The sequence below is a fragment of the Bactrocera tryoni genome, chromosome 1 (assembly GCF_016617805.1).
Source record: "Bactrocera tryoni isolate S06 chromosome 1, CSIRO_BtryS06_freeze2, whole genome shotgun sequence".
NCBI lineage: Eukaryota > Metazoa > Arthropoda > Insecta > Diptera > Tephritidae > Bactrocera > Bactrocera tryoni.
In genome coordinates, this window is record NC_052499.1 from 68,907,773 (window position 1) to 68,926,669 (window position 18,897).

Here is an 18,897-nt window from a genome sequence, read left to right on the forward strand (position 1 = left end):
GAGGATGCTGCACGATGCACGCAGTCAGCCAGGGCGCTCGATCAGTCAGACTTTAGTAACACGTCGAGGCAGACGTCACCCGCTCAAGAACTAAGCTCTGCTATTAACTTAACTGTAATATTTCGATTATTATTGATAGCTTTGTGTTTGAAAAACGTTCTGTGATTGTGTGAACTTGAACTTTGATTTGCAATATGTTGTTGTTATGTTGCTGTTTTGTGCAACTGCTGGTCCATTTGGTCAGTGGCGGTGCGGCAGAGAGTGATGTTGAGCCCCTGCTGCGTAGAAAGGAGTTCGTTACGCTGCATAAATGGAGCGAATTGAAATTGGGTGTGCCCGAAGGCTATCAACAACCACCGACGCTGGATGCAAACCGTTACGCACAGGATAAATTGCTGCCAGTCGATGTGGATGTGGAGTACGGCGGTGAGTGATTGTTTATTATTGTACTTCATTGCAAAATAAAAGAATATAATTACTTGGAATTATATATTAATTATGATCTGCCGCACTTTCTCACCCTCACCCTCTCTCTTTCTGCGCAGATGACGGCTACCATCGCACCTTCCTAACCATACCACGTTTGAGTCACGGCGTTCTTTACTCCCTAGCTGTGGTCGCCGATAGTGACAACTCGACATTGCTTAATCCACTGCTGGTGCCGTATCCCAGTTATGATTGGCACTCCAGCTTTGGTCAAAATTGCAGCTCAATAACTTCGGCCATACGCACTTTTGTGAGTGTTTATAACACGATTCCACAGACAATCAACCATATCTTTAATATAACTTCGCTCTCTTTCTTGCACTCTGCGCTTCACTTCCTTAGATTGATGACTGTTGGCGTTTGTGGGTGGTTGACTTGGGTCAAATTAACGGTATTCAGTATTGCGCGCCTCAAATACTCGCTTTTGATTTGGTCACCGATCAGCTGATACACCGTTATGTTATACCGGCATCGCAATATACACCGGGTGTGTCCATTTTCACTGCACTCGCTGTGGACATAGATGAATCGGTGCCAAAGGCGGAGTGTAGTACTGCTATGGTCTACATAGCGGATCCCTGGGGTTATGGTCTGATTGTTTACGACATGAGTCGAGGTCAATCTTGGCGCATACAAAATGCACACATGCAGCCGGATCAGCAATTGACACAGGATAAAACAGGCAGCAGCGGCATTTTTACAGTCAGCATAAGTCCAAGGCAGCATGGCAAGGAAGGCGGTGATAACGGTAAAATATTTATGAAAATTAAAACAACCTGAACGCCACTGAATACCGAAAGTGTAACGAGGAAATTTTATGAAACTTCAATTTTTGTACAAAATCAGGACTTTATGATGTTTTCCAAAGCTTTGACTCCTTAATACAACTTTTCTTTTGAGGATAGATTTAGGACTTATTTAAATGAAGATTTAAAAATTTTTTTTTTTTGTTCCAGCTGAGCGCCGCTTATATTTCCATGCACTCAACAGCTTTTTAGAAGTAAGTGTACCGTTAGTTGTGGTCAATAATGCTTCCCTGTGGACACAGCTTAAGGATACGGAAACACAAAATGAACTGCTGAAAGAGTTTAGAATCGTTGGCAGCCGCGGCATACAGTGTGAATCGGAAGCTATGGACAGTGAGGGTAATTTATATTGCAGTTTGATAAGCTCAAGCGCCTTAATAGCCTGGAAGGAAAATAGCGATTACGATTCGGATCATTTGAAGGTAATTGAGGGAAATGTTGACAAATTAACTGAAAGACACCTCCCCAATATAATTACATTAAAGAATTTTATTTAGAAGTATTCCGAAGAAGAAGAAAGGTGTTATATCACTACTCTGGAACATATACCGTTATTTTTATCATATAGGACTTATTAAAATTTAGAAAATTATTAATTTCTTTGTTTTCAAAATACAGGTCGTCGCTTATAATCCGGATAGACTGCGATTTGTCACAGGACTCAAAGTAAACCGCAATAATCTCGATGAAGATGAACTTTGGGCTCTGAGCAGTAATCCAGAGGTAACCATTTTCATATGAAAATACCAAATAAGAATAATTTATTATCAAATTAACCGTTTTAGCTATTTGTTGGTGGTAATGTGCAAACGGATGATATAAAATTCCAAATCATTGGCTGTCGCGTGAAAAATTTGCTGGAAAATGAACCTTGCTCTGTAGTAATAAATCATTTACAAAATACGATAAATTATTATAAAGAGCATTAAAATAATAAATAAACACTTAACTTCGAAATAATTAAGTAATTCTATATTAATTAATAGCATTTTTATTTTTTATTATATATGATAAGGGAGTAATACAAAAGGCATCATACATTCGGCCGATCTGAGGTCGGGAAGATGAAGAGGAAGCGTAGTTGAGTTTTTAAGAGTTAAAAATTGGTCGGTTTCCGTCAAAACGACAAGTCCTCAAATTTTTGCAATCAAAAACTAAATTTCCTATTTTTAGTTCCAACATTTTGAAAATTATTTTTTATCAATTTTTTTTTATAAAAATTGACAATTTTTATGAAAATCTTTTTAGAAATTCAAAACAAATCCGTTAAAACATACACATACCAGCGCCATCTAACGTTACAACCTTCGATATTCACAATAGACACTGTGCCAAAGCAGTTCGTCAGAAATACAACGCCGGCCATTAAATGAATACTGAAAACAGCTGTTTGTTAATGTCAAGAGCCACGCAAGTGTTTATTATTTACACATATTCGATTTTAACATTCCAGCAATTAATAAAAATTACCGGCAAACAATGGTTACGACGAATTTACAACGTTGGCTTTTATACATTGGACTCTTTGCGATACCCTATTTGGCCATAGTGACCGGCATACTGCGCGCACCTGTGCTTACCAAATGGGAATTGGAAATTCAGCTCTTGCCACTTGTATTGCTGGTGTTGTTTGGGGTGAGTCAGTAAACATTCTAAACTAGAAGCTCAAAACTATTTAGTTTCTTATAAAATTCATTTGTTTTCACAGGCTTATTCGGCATCTGTGGTACTCTATCGCACGTTTACATTTAACGATTGTCCACTGGCAGCCAAGGAACTGCAAGAACAGATTGCGCTCGCACGTAACGATTTAAAAGAGAAAGGTTTTATATTTCGCGATTAAGTAATGTTTATAGGCTGTTAAACTTTCCTTGAACTAAGTATTAAGTATAGATGGATACACGTATAAATAAATAAAAATAAATGCATTAACTTAGCAGAGTGAATGCAAAGTTACTTTCTGCATAAGTTAGTAACATCTGAAGACACTAATTAATTTTAAACTGGTCTGACAAGTTGTTTAATAAGTTAGTGTAAGCTGACATGTAAGCTTATACAAATCTCCTGTGACACTATACCTGCAAAGATTTTCTATGTCTATTAAATAAATGCTGAACGCAGTAGATATTTTATAAAATGCAATTATGTGTTAAAATGTTTTATTTAAATAATGCCAGGTGAAGCTTCTTTCATTAAGCGCTTATGTGCATTCATTAAGCCAAAGGTTTCATATTCTACTTCAACAAATTCGCAATATACATATGTATGTATATCATGTAAAATAAATATCAACAGCCAGCCATTCTAAACTCTTCTAAATACATGACAACTAAGTATATTTGAACAAAAGAAATATTTCTATAGCCACCCTGCAATCATAAATGCATTAGGAATAAAATGCTAGTAAAGCACTATTATTATTTTCTATTTGAGTTGCTAGTTTAATTTTATACTCCGTACAGGTTATTTTAAGTTTGACACAAAGTTGTTTGTAACACCCAGAAGGAAAAGTCGGAGACTGTTTTGTTAATGTAACAGCAATTTACAATATGCGACTTTGGGGATTTTAATGCAAGGTTTTTTTTTTATTTTTCTCCTAATATGTTATGTAATATTTGTATGTTCGGATATGTAGATAACAAATGTAACCTCCAAGCACTATAAACTATTCCGGTCTACGTAACCAGAATAAAGTCAAGGTCAAGAACTATTCACTCGAAAGCATTTGTCAAAATTATATGTAGAATGTTTTCTTCCACTACTACAACAACGAAAACTTCGTAAGGACATCGCGTGCGAATTAGCTATTAAATAACGTACTTCTTACACACACTAGGCATGTTCTAAAAACAACAACGCACTCCTCACACTTGCAATTCTAATTCTAAGTTGGTTCTGATTTCCAAAATACTCGCATATTTACTTACATACAAATATTTGAATGTTTGCCGCAAGTGCAAGGGAGACCAAAAAAATATCTCGAAAATATGCCGGTTTTTGAAATGGAAATAGTTATAGGTAAGTAGATTTTGATAATCTGAAATATATTGGATATTACCTTCTTTATTCATTACTTAAATTAAAAATATAATAGGGTTGGTTTCGTCTTTGATATAGAGGCAGAATTCTGCCGAGTTGACAGTCCTTGACCAGATAAAAAATCCGTGTCCGTTCGGGTAACGTAGACCAGACTGATGTGGGAGCGGCAATACTATTAATCAGCTTTGCTCGTATTTAAAAAAAAACAAAAGCAATTGACTTAACGTTTGTTTTGTAATCTTTGATAAAAAAAAAACCGATTTCTAAACCCAAATACCCATTTGTAAAGCAAATAATAAATTTTTTTTTATTACATTTTATCTTAGAATCTTCAATATTATAGGCTGCTTATTTACAGTGTACTCGCTGTGTAAGTACTATATATTATACCTTTAAATAGTAAAATAATATTTTACTATCTTGTATTATATTTTTGTTCTCCCCACAATCAGCAAGCGCCGATAAATTAAAACGTAGACAGAAAAACCGTTTGCGTGACTGCAACGAATAATTTTAATTTCCTCTCAGTGTTAACTAAGTTTATATTACAATAGTTATATATTATAGAATCAATAGTATAATTCGGTCAACGGAAAGTTTATCCGCTTGCTGCATATCACACCCACTAAATAAAAGCTGGGAGTACATATGTATGTATATATAATTTTTTGCTTACCTATCTGTCTATGCATACATATGTATGAACATTGATATGTTTAACAATAGTATTTTGCATTTGGCTTGAATCATGAATATGTGAATATGTCTTGCAAATTCTTGTTGGGGTTGAGAGTAGTCTGATGCAAACGATTTATTAGGTAAAACAATTATTATAATTAAATTAGTTGAAAAATGATATATGTAAGTGTGCAAGAAAGATATTCAAGTTCTTATTGAGTTAAAAATTATCTACTACTTTATTACAAGTTGGAAAATTTTGTTTGTACATACATATGTATGTACGTATATTAAAATTAGTACAAATAGAAATATGTATATGTAGTTAGAAAATAAATATTTATTTTTAATGAAACTCATAGCCAACTAATTTCAAAAGTATTTTAATACAGAAAACAGAATTGATATCAAAAATAATAATGCCATAAATATTGAATGCAATTATATTATTGCTATCTTGATTCATGCTGCACTTAGGAACATAGTTTATAATTTAAGTTAAGCCCAAGTTTGTGAGCGCTTTTGATAAGAGCCTGATGAAGGTGAGTATTTCCCTAAAATAAAGCTGTCATTACGATTTTTATACTATGGCAATATATTATTGCATAAAAGTAATTACTGGAAAATAGATATAGAGTTAGATGTACTTGTTCCAGATTTCTGCAATTTACACACTGGCCCACTAACGGCCGTTTTGTCAATGCCTAGTTAGCAGCCATCTATCAATTAAGTTCTGGTTAACTCATTCTTTCAGTACAAAACTTTTTTTTCGAGATTCCCTACTTTTTTAAGTGATAAACACGAAAACTCAAATTTCATGGAGAATATTTATTATCATTCGGAAGAATATTCTTTGGCATTTTGAAGATTATCTCTTCGAAAACTTGTGTTCTTCTTGGAACTTTTCAAGAGCACATAGAACGAATCGATGACGCTTGGGAAGGTCGAGCGACTTAAGTTCCTGCACAAGCTGTATTTTGTACACTTTTAATTTAAGATCTCGACGTAAAATGCGCCAAGTCGTTCCATACGTCAGTCCGAGTTGCTGCGAACGGCGCACCACGGCTCTCCACGGTCTTCGTAAGCACTCTCAGTTACGGCTTTTATATTTTGTTCACTGCGAGCTGGACATGGTCTATTCGATCGAATATTGATGGTGTTGCAAATAGTACGCTTAGTAGGTCAATTATGTTGACCACAAGTTAAGCTAAGCACGAAATGCGGTATATTGTTATTGTAAATAAAAAATATTTTTTCGAATTTTAAAATAAGTTCCCTCTCAAATTATACACAAAAATAATATACATATGTATAAATTCTTGAAAAGTTTGAAAATTAAAAAAAAATTGATGGAAAACGTTCATAAAGAGAATATAAAAATACTCATAACTTCGTGAATTTTGCTCAAATCGACTTGAACAATGACACAAAGCTCTTGAAATATTGTTGTGTGTAATTAAAAACAAAAAAAATTCAAAATAAAAAAATGTAAGCCCTTACTCCACTTAAGGAAGTTTAAGTTAACTTTTAACTCCAAATAGTAAAATGAACAACCGTTTGAAATTATTAATATAACGGAATGTACTAAAAATGTTACAAAAGCTCTAATTAAGACACACTATGCAAAAACAAAATATAAATTAATGAGTATTTAAAAATAAGTATGCCATAAAACAAAAATAAAAAAGCTTTGTCGATCTGTCTGCTTCTCATAAAAATTAGTTCTGCGTTTGAAAAAGCTAAAATTCCAGTACTCAAAAGCGCTTACTTTACAACTCGACGCTATAAGCATACATACATACATATGTATGTGACGCGTATAACAACATGCTTTATTACATATACATACACACATATGTATGTACATACATGCGTAAGTATATAATGATGCAGTGTCGGAAGATCAATAAAATGCAACATTTGCCACCTGAACTCTCCCACAGCGCGTATGAAATTAAGTTAGCGATCAGCTCAAACTACTTTCAATTCACATACACACGCACACACCCACCATACACTCTCACAACGCGCCATCAAAACAAATTTCAAAGCGCCTTCGTGCATAGGTACCATAAACTAATTAATGAGTGAAACAAGTCAGCGTAGCCGCGACTGGGAGCCGACCACCAAACCAACCAACCGAGTCAAGTCAAACCACCGACAAGCCAAGACAAGTCACCGGTTGGCGGTGTGCCAGTCAAACAAAAAGCTACAGTTCGAGCCCTAGCTGAGACTAGCCGAATGCGACTCAGAGCAAGTGTTGGCAGTTGAATTTTAGGCGTTGCCCGATTCGAACCAGCGTGCTGAGCAGCTCAAAAGTGTTTTAAATTTACTAAAACTGCACAACAATAAACAAGAGTTTATTTTCTTTGTCGGTCGCTATTTATACAGTTGACCCCGGTGTAGTTCGAATTGTTGTTATTATTGGCGTCTTATACGACGGTGCATCTGCAAGCTAACTTTGTGTGACGTTCGTTGGAAAAACAAAGTTTTACATATCAGCAGAAAGTTGTGTAGTAAAAGCAAGAAAATTATCATGAGTCAGAACGTTGTTGGTGTGTTCTTGGTGCTGATCGCAGTTGCCAATGCGGTGAAGGTAATAATAAATTGGCATGTCATTTGCAGATTCTAAGATAGTACGATGGTAGTGTACTCGTATAGATATATATGTACGTATATATTACATACACATATCTACATGTATGCATGCATATATATATTTACATCTAGGTACACATATCCGTTGTAAAATTTAAATTTTTGATTTTGAATTTGAAGTTTTGTTAATAAGTTAGGAAAATAATATAAATATAGCATGTGTATGCTAATTTTTAGTATATTTGTATGATATATGTATGTATAGGTTTACAATTTATATTGTGTATTAAAGTGTGAAGCGAATATAATGGCGGTATAATTAAACTAATCACTTAATCAGGTCATCTATGATTTTTCTATTACAAAACCAAGGAAATATTGTCAATTATTGACTTCGTGTACAAAATAACAGTTCATTAACACCGATCGTGATAAAAGCTACTGCTCATACATACATATATACATATGTATATATGTACATACAGATATTTTTCGAAACCAATTTATAATCACATAAGTGTCATGAAAGTTGCTGCAGTATTTGTTTGATCAAATAAAAATATGTAGATCCACGTATACATATGTACATATACACATATGTAAACAAAAAAGAAAAAAATAAATAAATATGTATGTACATAAACTCAGATATATGTACCTCCTCAATATTTCACAGGAAAATTAGAATATAATTCGTTCTATGAATAACAAGTTATACATAGAACAAATTGGCTAATAAACACTAATTTCTGTGACGATTGCACGCCAACACCTGGCTAACAAAGGGTTAACGCCCATTTTTTCTCACTAATCATCATACACAATTACTATATATTTAAAATTTTCAACAAGATACAATGTATACAGCGAGATATTTATCTGAGTTTTATTTCACAGAATAGCGTAACTGTACTTACATACAGTTGTTTATGGTTAGTTGAACTGTGGATTCTTAAATACCTGTAGCTTACTTTTTAACCGAGCAGCTTTTTTGTATGCGGACGCTCTGATTTAACCAGAGGTGCATCTTATCTCAGTCAATTAGTAAATTGTCTAAAAATCTAATTTTTCAACAGTTACTTATTTTTGACAATCAAACTTAATTTGGTCGATTAATCTTATTTTAATCGATTAGTCGCATTGCAATCAATTAGCCTTAATTTGGTCAATTAATATTAATTGAGTCAATTAGCCTTAATTAAATCATAATTTAGTCAATTAATCTTAATTGAGTATTAGTCTTATTAATTACTAATTTTGTGAATTAAGCGTAAATCAGTCAATTGACATTAATTAAATCTTAATTTGGTCAATTAATTTGTGAAGTAAGCGTAAATGAATCAACTGGCCTTAATTTAATCTTAACTCGGTAAATTAATATTAATTTAGTCAATTAACTTTCATTTTGTCAATATTCTAATTTTCAATTAATTTTAATTGAGTCAATTAGCCTTAATTAAATCCATATTTGGTCAATTAATATTAATACAATCAGTTAACTTTGAGTCAGTCAATATTCTAATATCCAATTAATTTTAATTGAGTCAATTAGCCTTAATTAAATCTTAATTTGGTCAATTAATATTAATATAGTTAGAATTGATTACATCTTAATTTGGTGAATCAAGCTTAATTGAGTCAATTAGCCTTGATTTAGTCAATATACTCATTTTCCAGGCCTAACTGCTAATTGACTAAATAAAAGGGCTATGTAAAACCTCTATAAAAGACAATGATTTTGGCACATTAAATACCTTTTTATGAACAATTTAAAAGTATGTTAAAATATCGATTTGTAATATGAAATAATTAACCGGAAAAATTTAAAATTATTTTCCTACAATATTATTATATTTCTACAAAACTACCTTTAACTCAATTGCCGGCTGAAATTTTCAGCTAAATTCATTAGTTACAACTGAACGGAGTCTACAGTATTTCTGTATTTTACATAACTCTGCATTTGTTTAATCATTATTTTTGTATATTTTTATTTCTTTGCTTATTGCACACCGTAACACTAAAAAAAGTTAAATGAGACAATCATTAAAATTCGAGTTTTTTGTTTTGTAGCAATACTTTTGTTAACTTTTCTGCTTTGGTCGCTATGTTTAGCAACCAACATGCGTTTTGGTAAACATTTTCGCTTTTTTCATGGCTTGAATTGAGGCACAGTGGTCTGATGTGATGAAAAATATAATAAATAGTAGTCTGATGAAAAAAAAGCCTACTCAACTTCAAGCATTTTTCATTATTCAAACTCTTAATTTGGTCAATTAAGGGGTTCTCCTAATAAACTAAAAACTTGGGAGAGGTACGCGGTTAAAAATAAACTGATTATGATCTAGATGATCAAACTCAAAAACTATTTCAAATATCGATTTAAAATTTTAGTATGTTATTTTTTAAGGTATAACGTATCGAAATGTAGAAAATTTTATCCCTTCTTCAATTTCATACCAGATGTTGTCCTTTAGTGATTAATAAGTTAAAAATCACAAATTATGTCTTTTCTGATTAATAATCTTAGCTCTCTTTAAATAATTCAAAACTTAAATCACTAATTATGTTTCAAAATTTACTTTCTAATTATTTAAAATCAAACTGTCATCATTTTCAGCGTTGAAGGGAGATTTTAATTATGAGGTAATTTATTATCAGTATAAAAATACTTAATTATTCAACTTACATTTTTTCATATCTTTTCAATTTCGAAATAACAAATGTTTTTTTAATCGGACCACCATTTTTTTTATATACTCATACAATTTCAAATATGTAGAAATGAAACTAAACTGTATACATTTACACAATTTCCGGAGCTACAAAAAAGTTTAAAAAACTTGCCGCTCATATCAAATTTTATGAGCAATTAGCTTGGCTCCGCCATTCTGTGCAATAACTTATCTTTGTGAGCAAACCGGTTCTGGCGACAATGCTGTGAAGTCAAGCTTAGCTGCAGGGGCTTGTGTCTACACCTTTTACTAACACTACCATACAACTTTTACAGCGCATATGTTTTTTGTTGCATTTTTTATGCTTTTTAACTTTTCGTTTATGCTTTACAAACGGGTTCTACATGCAAGTTGGTAGTAAACATAAACATAAAGAGGTAGAACGCTGTACAACAAAAACATTAGCTCAATTTAAAAAGTCAGTTTCAGAACATTATTTTATTTCATTGTAAACAATTGAACAGGCGAATTTCAATTTGGTGGGAGCCGGTTGAAAAACAATTAGAATTTGAATAAAAAGACGCTCCGATGCGCGATTGAAATATGAATATATAATCCCATGTACGCTACATTTTTGTAGATATTTTGTGTGTACAGGAATTGATTTCTCACATATTATTGTTTACTACTTTTTATCAAGAACCCGTTTCTCTTTTTGTTGAAATTCGATAATTTCGATTTATGCATTTATTTTTTTTAGATTTTTTTTATAATTTGCTTTGCTGCTGTTTGCATACCAATTAACTAAATTGAACGTGATTTTTAGCAAAATAACTGACATCACTTCCATATTTAGCGAATTCAGAGAAATGAAGCATGAACTGATAATACCGAGGAGTAAAGAAATTAAAACTCTCTTGAATTATTGCTACCAAATTTTTAGTTAAAACATGTATGTATACAACAAATATAATAAATTGAATAAATGATAACAATTAAAAGAAATATTTTAAGGTTAATTAGTGTTTTGAACACAAAGATTATAGCCGAAGGCAATGCGTAATAAACTGAAAGTTATGTCAAGAACCAAGTTTATGCGTTTAATGAGGTCGCTTATTCTTCATCTTTATTGGCATATTCAACGCTTACGCGGTTATAGCAAAGTTTACCACAGCGCTGACGCCAATTGGAGATTCCGGTTCAACGGAGTGGAGGTCTTCCTCTTCCTCTGTCTCCTCCGGCGGGTATTGAATATTATCAGAGCTGGAGTTTTTTCATCCATTCGGACGACGCGGCCCAGCCAGCGAAGCCGCTGTCTCTTAATTCGCTGAACTATGTTAATGTCGGCGCTTATCTAGTAAAGCTCATCATTCCATCGACTGCGGTATTCGCCGTTGCCAATGCGCAATGGACCATAAATCTTCCGCAGAACCTTTCACCCGGAAGCTCGTATCGCCGACTCATCAGGTGTGGTCTGCACCATACAGGAGGACGGTGATGATGACTGACTTGTAGAGCTTGATTTTTGTTCATAAAAAGACGACTTTACTTCTCAATGGCCTACTCAGTTCAAAGTAGCAACTGTTCGCAAAGTTATTCTACGTTGGATTTCGACGCTGACATTCTTGTTGGTGTTAATATTGGTTGCAAGATAGACGGAGCTTTTGGTATTGCTCAAAGTCAGTTTACATGCCATATTAGTTTTGCGGGGATACCAAATTCAGACATAGCGACATAAAGGCAGTTCCTCTTCATGCGGTCTAAAGATGCTTTAAAACCGACGAGGGTATTGCGTGTCGATCCTCTTTTCACAGGTCTTGGGTCGGCTTTAGTATACCGTCCCAGGATTTCGTGAATAAATGGGTATGGTCGGATAGAGGAGGTTCTCCAGACTAAGAATATATATAGTTATAGCCGCAGGAAGCTTATAGTTTTCGAGATACTCGCGTTTAAAGTTGAAAATTTGCAATATTTTAATTACATATTTTCTATATATAAAACTAATTTTGCACTTATATTTTTATCCTTGATCAGGATAAACTCCTCTATCCGACCATATCCTTTTTATCCCCGAAATCCTGGGACGGTATACTAAATTCTTCCCCAGGTCTTTTCGAAGATTTGGCCCTTGTGAATATCTGGTCGGTTATTGATTTTTTAGGACTGAAGCCACACTGATAAGGTCCAATCAGTTTGTTGACTTTAATCTTTCACACAATACGCTCGATGGAACCTTATATGCGATGTTTAGGAGACTTAGTTGGCGCAGATTGTCTACCTTTTTGTGGATTGGGCAGAATACACTTAAATTCCAATCTGGTATGCTTTCATCCGAACATATTCTACAAAGAAGCTTATGCATGCTCCTTATCAGTTCTTCGCCACCGTATTTGAAAGCTCGGCCGGCAGTCCATCGGCCCCCGCCGCTTTGTTGTTCTTCAGGCGAGTAATTGCAATTCCAAGTTCTTCATGGTCGGGCAATGGAACATCCGCTCCATGGCCATCGATTAGGGAATCGTGTTCAGATTATCAGCTAACTTCCTCCCATTAAGCCACCACATCTACAAAGATTCGGTCGTTCCCAGGATAGTAGGGTCTACGTAATTGGAACTTACCCGAATTATTTATCTACCCAAGAACTGTTAATTCTGCCGCTACAACAATAACAAAGATTTTTCTGGTATTATATAAATATTTTTGAATTTTTCGAAACTAGACGAAGACGCCTACAAGCCTACATGAAATATAATATAACCTAAAGTACAATTTCTTAAATCTATTTAGAAATACTCAAATCCTTTAAATGAAATTTAAAATGCATTTGTTGCTATAAAATGTTTTAAAAGTATATAAAATTTTATTATGTAATATTTTCTTTATACAATTACAACTCTGTCTCACTTTAAAATTGGGAAAAATTATTAAAGTGCCTAGTTTTACCGTGCAACTTTCAGCCATTAGCGGCTTCCGGTTTCGCGAAGCACAAATCGATATATTTAAAGTATGTTTCTTATACGACTCCTTTCGAAGGCAATGTAATAGCAATATTTATTAGTCACTGAAGAAATATATAGTATATGTATGTATTTTGTGTACGAGAGCGAATTGATAAATACTTTAGAAAAATAGGAAAAGGTCGGTCGATGATTCGTTTCTTGTTTTTGTGAAATCGAAATGAAAGGAAAAGGTCTTCGAAGGCCGCTAAAAAATTATTTAATAAGTTTCAAAGAGTTCCCGGTACCCCGAAAATAAAAGATCACGGTTTCATATTGGCATAACACCAATTGAAGGAGTCATAAGCTGCGAAGATTGCTTTTCTACAATGACAAAGCATCACCTCACTCGTCTGCCGTCGCCACGGCCAAATCGGTAGGATTATTAGTAAGTCTAGTGATTATCTTAGTTGAAAAACCGCCAAGCCAAATTGGAGCCGAACGAGGAAGTTATCGTCGGCAAGGATGCGTATTTTGTAGACGCTCAGAAAACAATCAAGTGTATAGAGCTACAAAGGCACTATGTCGCCATTTTCCTAAATTTTTTCTTGTCGTAAACTAAGTACTCATGGTATCGTTCCCGTAAATCAGAACATGGAACCGTAGACCGCTATTAACTTATATTAGATTAGCGTGAGAATATACGCATATTTAATTTTTTCAAAAATATCTAAATTAAGAAAATAAACTGTTTTACTTAATTGCATTTTAAATACATTATAATTTTTCTTCATTCAGGTGCCGGTAACCATCTACTATGAATCGCTCTGCCCAGACAGCGCAAAGTTCATTACCGAGCAGGTCTTTCCAGCTGTGAAGGGCGAACTGCGCGACTACGTGGAAATCAACTGGGTGCCTTATGGCAAGTCGCATGTAAGTACCGCTAAATATACATACATATGTACTTATGTTCTCGCACCTCTACTCTCTCAAATGTATGAAAGACAAGAAGCATACTTTTGCTTAACTAGCGTTTCTTTGTTTTGACTTGTTGATTGTGAGTTGCCCGCAATTATATCACATGTAGATTTATGGTATACAAGTATAGTTCGATACTAATGCATATCGGTTTTGTTTTCTGTTTGTTCACCTCTTTACGCAGTTCACAACACAAGGTGCCGAAGTGATTTTTGATTGTCATCACGGTCCAAACGAGTGCTACGGCAATAAAGTGCATGCCTGTGCCATCGAACATATTCAGGCCAACTCCTACCAAATCGAATTCACCAGAGAATCACTAACTTTGGACTTCATCAACTGCATGATGAAAGCAGGCAAGAACTTCGATGACAACGTATATCCGGGTGCACGTTGGTAAGTGACGACTGACTGTTATGTAAATCAGGTTACACGCTTGCAAGTGCCATATGTTGGCGTGTTGGCTTTGTTATCGTAACATTCATTAACAGTTTGGTTCAAATTTTGCTGTTATTGTTGTATATTTTAGCGCACGTGAAAATCATATTAGCGCCTGGGAAAATATCCAGCAATGCGCCAACACAACCGAAGGCAGTATTTTACTCAAAAAACAAGGCGAAGCCACCATGCAATTCCAAAATCCATTGATAAGCGTACCAACTGTTGTCTTCAAGCAGGTGAGTTTTGACATGAAAAGTTTTAATTATAAAAAAGGTGGAATTTCATTTAATTTCGGACATATAGATTTTCAAAAAGCCAAGAAAAATGTTGACACACACCGACAATTATTTAGAAGTCTTTCTTGAAGACAATTGTATTACAACATGAAGCTCTCAGCGTTTTTCTTTTTTTTTTTTGTAGAGATACCATTTTGGGAACCTACAGGAATGACTTTTCAAGGAACTATAACAAAATTTTTCCTGAGATTATAGTCGTTGAATAATCATGGCACCGTTATAAACTTAGTAAATTCTGAAAAGAAGATTTTTAATTCCAATCCCCTCTCTTCATAACAAAACATAAAATAATATTTCATTTTATGAAAATTGCTAAAAAATTGCCATCTTGAAGAAAAGTGAGCGGAAAAGTCTTCTAATTATAAATATCTGCCTTAAAGTTGTATTATTTGAAACTGCAGGGTTATAAAGGATGATCCATTTCGAAGTTCCCTACTTAAAAAAACACAAATAGGGAATGTTTATTATTATTCGAAATAACATTCTTTGGCATTATTTTTTTAAGATTATCTCTTTTAAATATTGGCTGCGGCTATGTCTCAGATGGTCCATACTTTAAGTTCAATTTTTGATGACTCGATCGAGCATTTCGACTGGTAACTAGCGAATGACAGGCATGTTTTGCTCCAAGGACTGAATTTATGTGGGACAGTTCGCATAGAGACTTTACATATTCCCATAAAGAAAATACTAATGGTGTGAAATCACACGATCTTGGTGGCCAATCGACCGGCCCAAAACGTGGAGTTATCTGCCCACTAAAGTGTTATCTCAATAAATACATTGGTTGATGCGATGTGTGGGAAGTGGGGCCGTCTTTTTGAAACCAAATGTCGCTGATATCATGATCTCCAATTTCAGGCATCAAATAGTCGGTTATCATGGTGCGATAACAGTCGCCATTAATGGTTATGAACCAATGATTTCACCACAAGAAACCGCTTTTTTTTCTGCATGAAATGGCCGCTCTTGAATATCTTCACGTTGCTTTTCTTCCCAAATGCGACAATTTTGGTTGTTTACATACCCATTTGAGCCAGAAATGTGTCTGATCGCTGAACAAAATTTGGTTCGAAAACGTCGGATCTTCTTGGAACTTTTCAAGACACATAGAGAGATGTCGCTGGGGAAGGTCGAGCGGCTTCAGTTCTTGCACAACCTATATTTTGTACGCTTTCAATTTAAGATCTCGACATAAAATGCACGAAGTCGTTGCATACATTACTCCGAGTTGCTGCAAACGGCGCCATGATGAAATGCCAAGCAATACTGAACAAAAATAACATAACAGCTTGGCACAACTCACGCGTGATCAGTCAAAAAGAAGCTGTTGAAAAAGGGCTTATACATGGATCACATGTTACATATTAGAGGTTCTCTAGCTCATTCGAAATATTGATTTTAGAAACGAGTTAGATTTGACCAATGACTATTTTACCCAGAAGCGTTCAAATTTTATTGCCAACATTTTTAAATTGGCATAACTGGAATTCCGTAAATTTGTTTCCACTTTCTAAGGCTCAGACCGTAATTAAATATAACCTCAAAGCCAAGCAAATACTTCATAGAATTATCTGAGAATGGGCGCAAAATTTAATTACCAACCTATAATGAAATATGTATTAAACTCTTTTCAACTCTTTAAATTAATATATTCATGTATCTATACAAATATCATAAATCAATTGTTTTTATTACCTTCTTTTAACTTTTTTTTATTTTTTAGCAATATGATGCCAAGGAAAACGATCAAGCCATGTCCAGCTTCCTGAATGTTGTCTGCAAGTACATTCCTCAGCCGCAGCCGAAAGTGTGTGCCGCGCTCAACTCGGCCGTCGCCACCACTGTTACACCGCTCTTAGCTGCATTGGCATACTTGCTTGTGCGATTCTTCTAAGCTACGAAAGCTCAGTTAGCAAAGCCGCTGCTACAAGCGGGTACCTCCATTCAGCTTCCAATTACAAAAAATTGAGTTGAAGTCAAATATTCGTAAATCATGTCTTCTTTTAATTTTTATTCTAACACAAACCAATCCGTCCAGGTATTGTGATTCCAAATTTTTGTATTCCAAAATAATACCTTCATATGTATGTATATTACAAATGAAACGTTTTTATATTCAAACTTTATATGTACGTACGATGCTTAATATAACAGATATGTGTTTATCTTTATAGTAGAATGTGTTTATAGAGCAAGTTTTAACTGTTAATCGAGGATATTCACATTTGTAAAATATTTAAATAATAAATACATATACATATATACAAAACATATTTTTGCATTGAGTTTTTAGGCGCAACAAATGTTGTATGTAATCTTTAGAAAGTGGAGACTTATAATTATAAGGAATGAGCCCTATGCAGACAGGGTAAACTTTCTTTTTTAATCGATAAACCATACTCCCCGGTACTAGAATTGATTGTGTACGACCAAGAACTGTCGATACGGCATCAATCCTCGAAACTTTAGAATTTTCTTATTTTGCCGATACTATAATTACCACTGTTCTTTGACTTTAGCAAACTGTATCTCGCGTTGTGTAAGTGCAATCGGCTCATGCTAAATGGCGCTAAAAAGATAAGATTTCGTCGTAAAAAAACTTCTCAGACATTTTTGTAATTGCTTGACTCAGTATTCTTTGAGCACACGTCAAAGATAGACACCAGCAAATAGAAAGTACGCCTTAGTTTACAGTTTTTATGGAATAAAAGTGAAAAGGGAAACCAGGCGGCCAAAAATGTGAAAAGTGTGTATCGTTTTCACTCTATAACAGCCAATCACGCCCAGTTTGAATTTCGATCCGATGCTCTAACTTAGATGTGAAAGATGGCCCACGCTCTGGATGCAAATTTGTCGAAAATAGCATAAAACAATGCAAGTCGTCAAGTCCAACACTGTTTACATTTCCCGTGAGCTAAATATTGAACAAACGATCATTAAATAAGGCTAGATACAAGGAGAAACTCGATGTATGGATGCTTCTCGAACCGAATTTCGGACTGCGAATGCTTGCTGAATGGCAACAATATCGATCTATTTCTGAACAGAACGGCGACCGGATAGTCAATGGTCAGAAACATCGTGAGCTTGTTTGGGAGGTTCTAATCCATTCACTTTATAGACCGGAACTTCCACTAACTTATTACTAATTTCTCCTGCCTATGGAGGATGATTCTGCTAGTGCAAATTTCAAATCAAAAGAAGATTTGACTCATCTTAGGGTATACATATATCTACCCAATCTAAGTATATGTACATGTGCACATTAGTTTCGCGTATTTTTCATAAATATTTGCATAATTTAACTCATCGTTAACTATTTTTTATAAAACATTAAAGTGGCTTGTTTTTCAAGGTTCAACGCTTGACAAACAAATGTAATAGATATCTGAGTTAATAATACTGTTGTTTATGCCACAATTGAGTATGATGTTTTGATACATATACAGTGTGTTTGGAAAGTATCCTAACCTATGCATAGAAGCATACTATACTAGAAACTCAACTTAAATATTTTTATATTACTCATTTAAAAGTTGTCAAAACTAGTCGAAATTAGATAGGTGCGGATGTCAAAGATATTTTACTGGGACATATATTTAATATTTCGTATATTCAATACAAATTACATGCAACAGTAGGGTTTTGTTGTTGATATTATGACTGAAAACAACATAAATCTCTGTCATGGATATTCAGGTTTTTGTTTACACAAAGTGCAGATGATTTTAACTGGCCCTGAAGACAGCTTAGGGAAAGTTTTTTTACATAATTGTGAAGGGCCGGTCGCAAAGGTCTGTGAGAGGCCTTTTCATTTAAATTTCGCGCGAAAATCCATTCGTTGGAAAATTTTTTTCAGGTTTGGTATGACGGTCAGGAACATCTATACCAAATATAACATCAAAATAATCATTAGTATTTAGTATATGCTTGTGTTCCTGAAGTAAATAAAGCGCATTCAGCG

The 18,897-nt window shown here is 34.2% G+C and overlaps 3 protein-coding genes across 3 annotated transcripts; all 3 read left to right on the forward strand.

Moving 5' to 3' along the window:
* The first annotated feature begins 194 nt into the window (after positions 1 to 194).
* Positions 195 to 2,221, forward strand: LOC120774848 (protein yellow). The gene is made up of 6 exons (XM_040104715.1): positions 195 to 426; positions 546 to 736; positions 829 to 1,234; positions 1,443 to 1,714; positions 1,911 to 2,015; positions 2,078 to 2,221. Exons 1-6 carry the CDS (start codon positions 195 to 197, stop codon positions 2,219 to 2,221), a joined length of 1,350 nt encoding a protein of 449 aa, XP_039960649.1.
* Positions 2,222 to 2,677: 456 nt separating this feature from the next.
* On the forward strand, positions 2,678 to 3,434 carry LOC120778349 (dolichol-phosphate mannosyltransferase subunit 3). Its single transcript, XM_040110141.1, has 2 exons — positions 2,678 to 2,927; positions 3,001 to 3,434. The coding sequence occupies exons 1-2, from the start codon at positions 2,772 to 2,774 to the stop codon at positions 3,133 to 3,135; spliced, it is 291 nt and encodes a 96-aa protein (XP_039966075.1). The 5' UTR covers positions 2,678 to 2,771; the 3' UTR covers positions 3,136 to 3,434.
* Positions 3,435 to 7,545: 4,111 nt separating this feature from the next.
* Positions 7,546 to 17,206, forward strand: LOC120782700 (GILT-like protein 1). The gene is made up of 5 exons (XM_040115100.1): positions 7,546 to 7,605; positions 14,014 to 14,148; positions 14,378 to 14,589; positions 14,723 to 14,870; positions 16,657 to 17,206. The coding sequence occupies exons 1-5, from the start codon at positions 7,546 to 7,548 to the stop codon at positions 16,825 to 16,827; spliced, it is 726 nt and encodes a 241-aa protein (XP_039971034.1). The 3' UTR covers positions 16,828 to 17,206.
* Positions 17,207 to 18,897: the final 1,691 nt, after the last annotated feature.

Excerpts from the sequence above, each read along its gene's own strand:
- LOC120774848 (XM_040104715.1), top strand. The coding sequence starts at position 195 with ATGTTGTTGTTATGTTGCTGTTTTGTGCAACTGCTGGTCCATTTGGTC. Across the intron at positions 737-828 it reads CTTCGGCCATACGCACTTTT|ATTGATGACTGTTGGCGTTT; the intron begins GTGAGTGTTTAT and ends TCACTTCCTTAG. Across the intron at positions 1,715-1,910 it reads ACGATTCGGATCATTTGAAG|GTCGTCGCTTATAATCCGGA; the intron begins GTAATTGAGGGA and ends TTCAAAATACAG.
- LOC120778349 (XM_040110141.1), top strand. The coding sequence starts at position 2,772 with ATGGTTACGACGAATTTACAACGTTGGCTTTTATACATTGGACTCTTT. Across the intron at positions 2,928-3,000 it reads TATTGCTGGTGTTGTTTGGG|GCTTATTCGGCATCTGTGGT; the intron begins GTGAGTCAGTAA and ends TTGTTTTCACAG.
- LOC120782700 (XM_040115100.1), top strand. The coding sequence starts at position 7,546 with ATGAGTCAGAACGTTGTTGGTGTGTTCTTGGTGCTGATCGCAGTTGCC. Across the intron at positions 7,606-14,013 it reads CAGTTGCCAATGCGGTGAAG|GTGCCGGTAACCATCTACTA; the intron begins GTAATAATAAAT and ends TTCTTCATTCAG. Across the intron at positions 14,871-16,656 it reads CAACTGTTGTCTTCAAGCAG|CAATATGATGCCAAGGAAAA; the intron begins GTGAGTTTTGAC and ends TTTATTTTTTAG.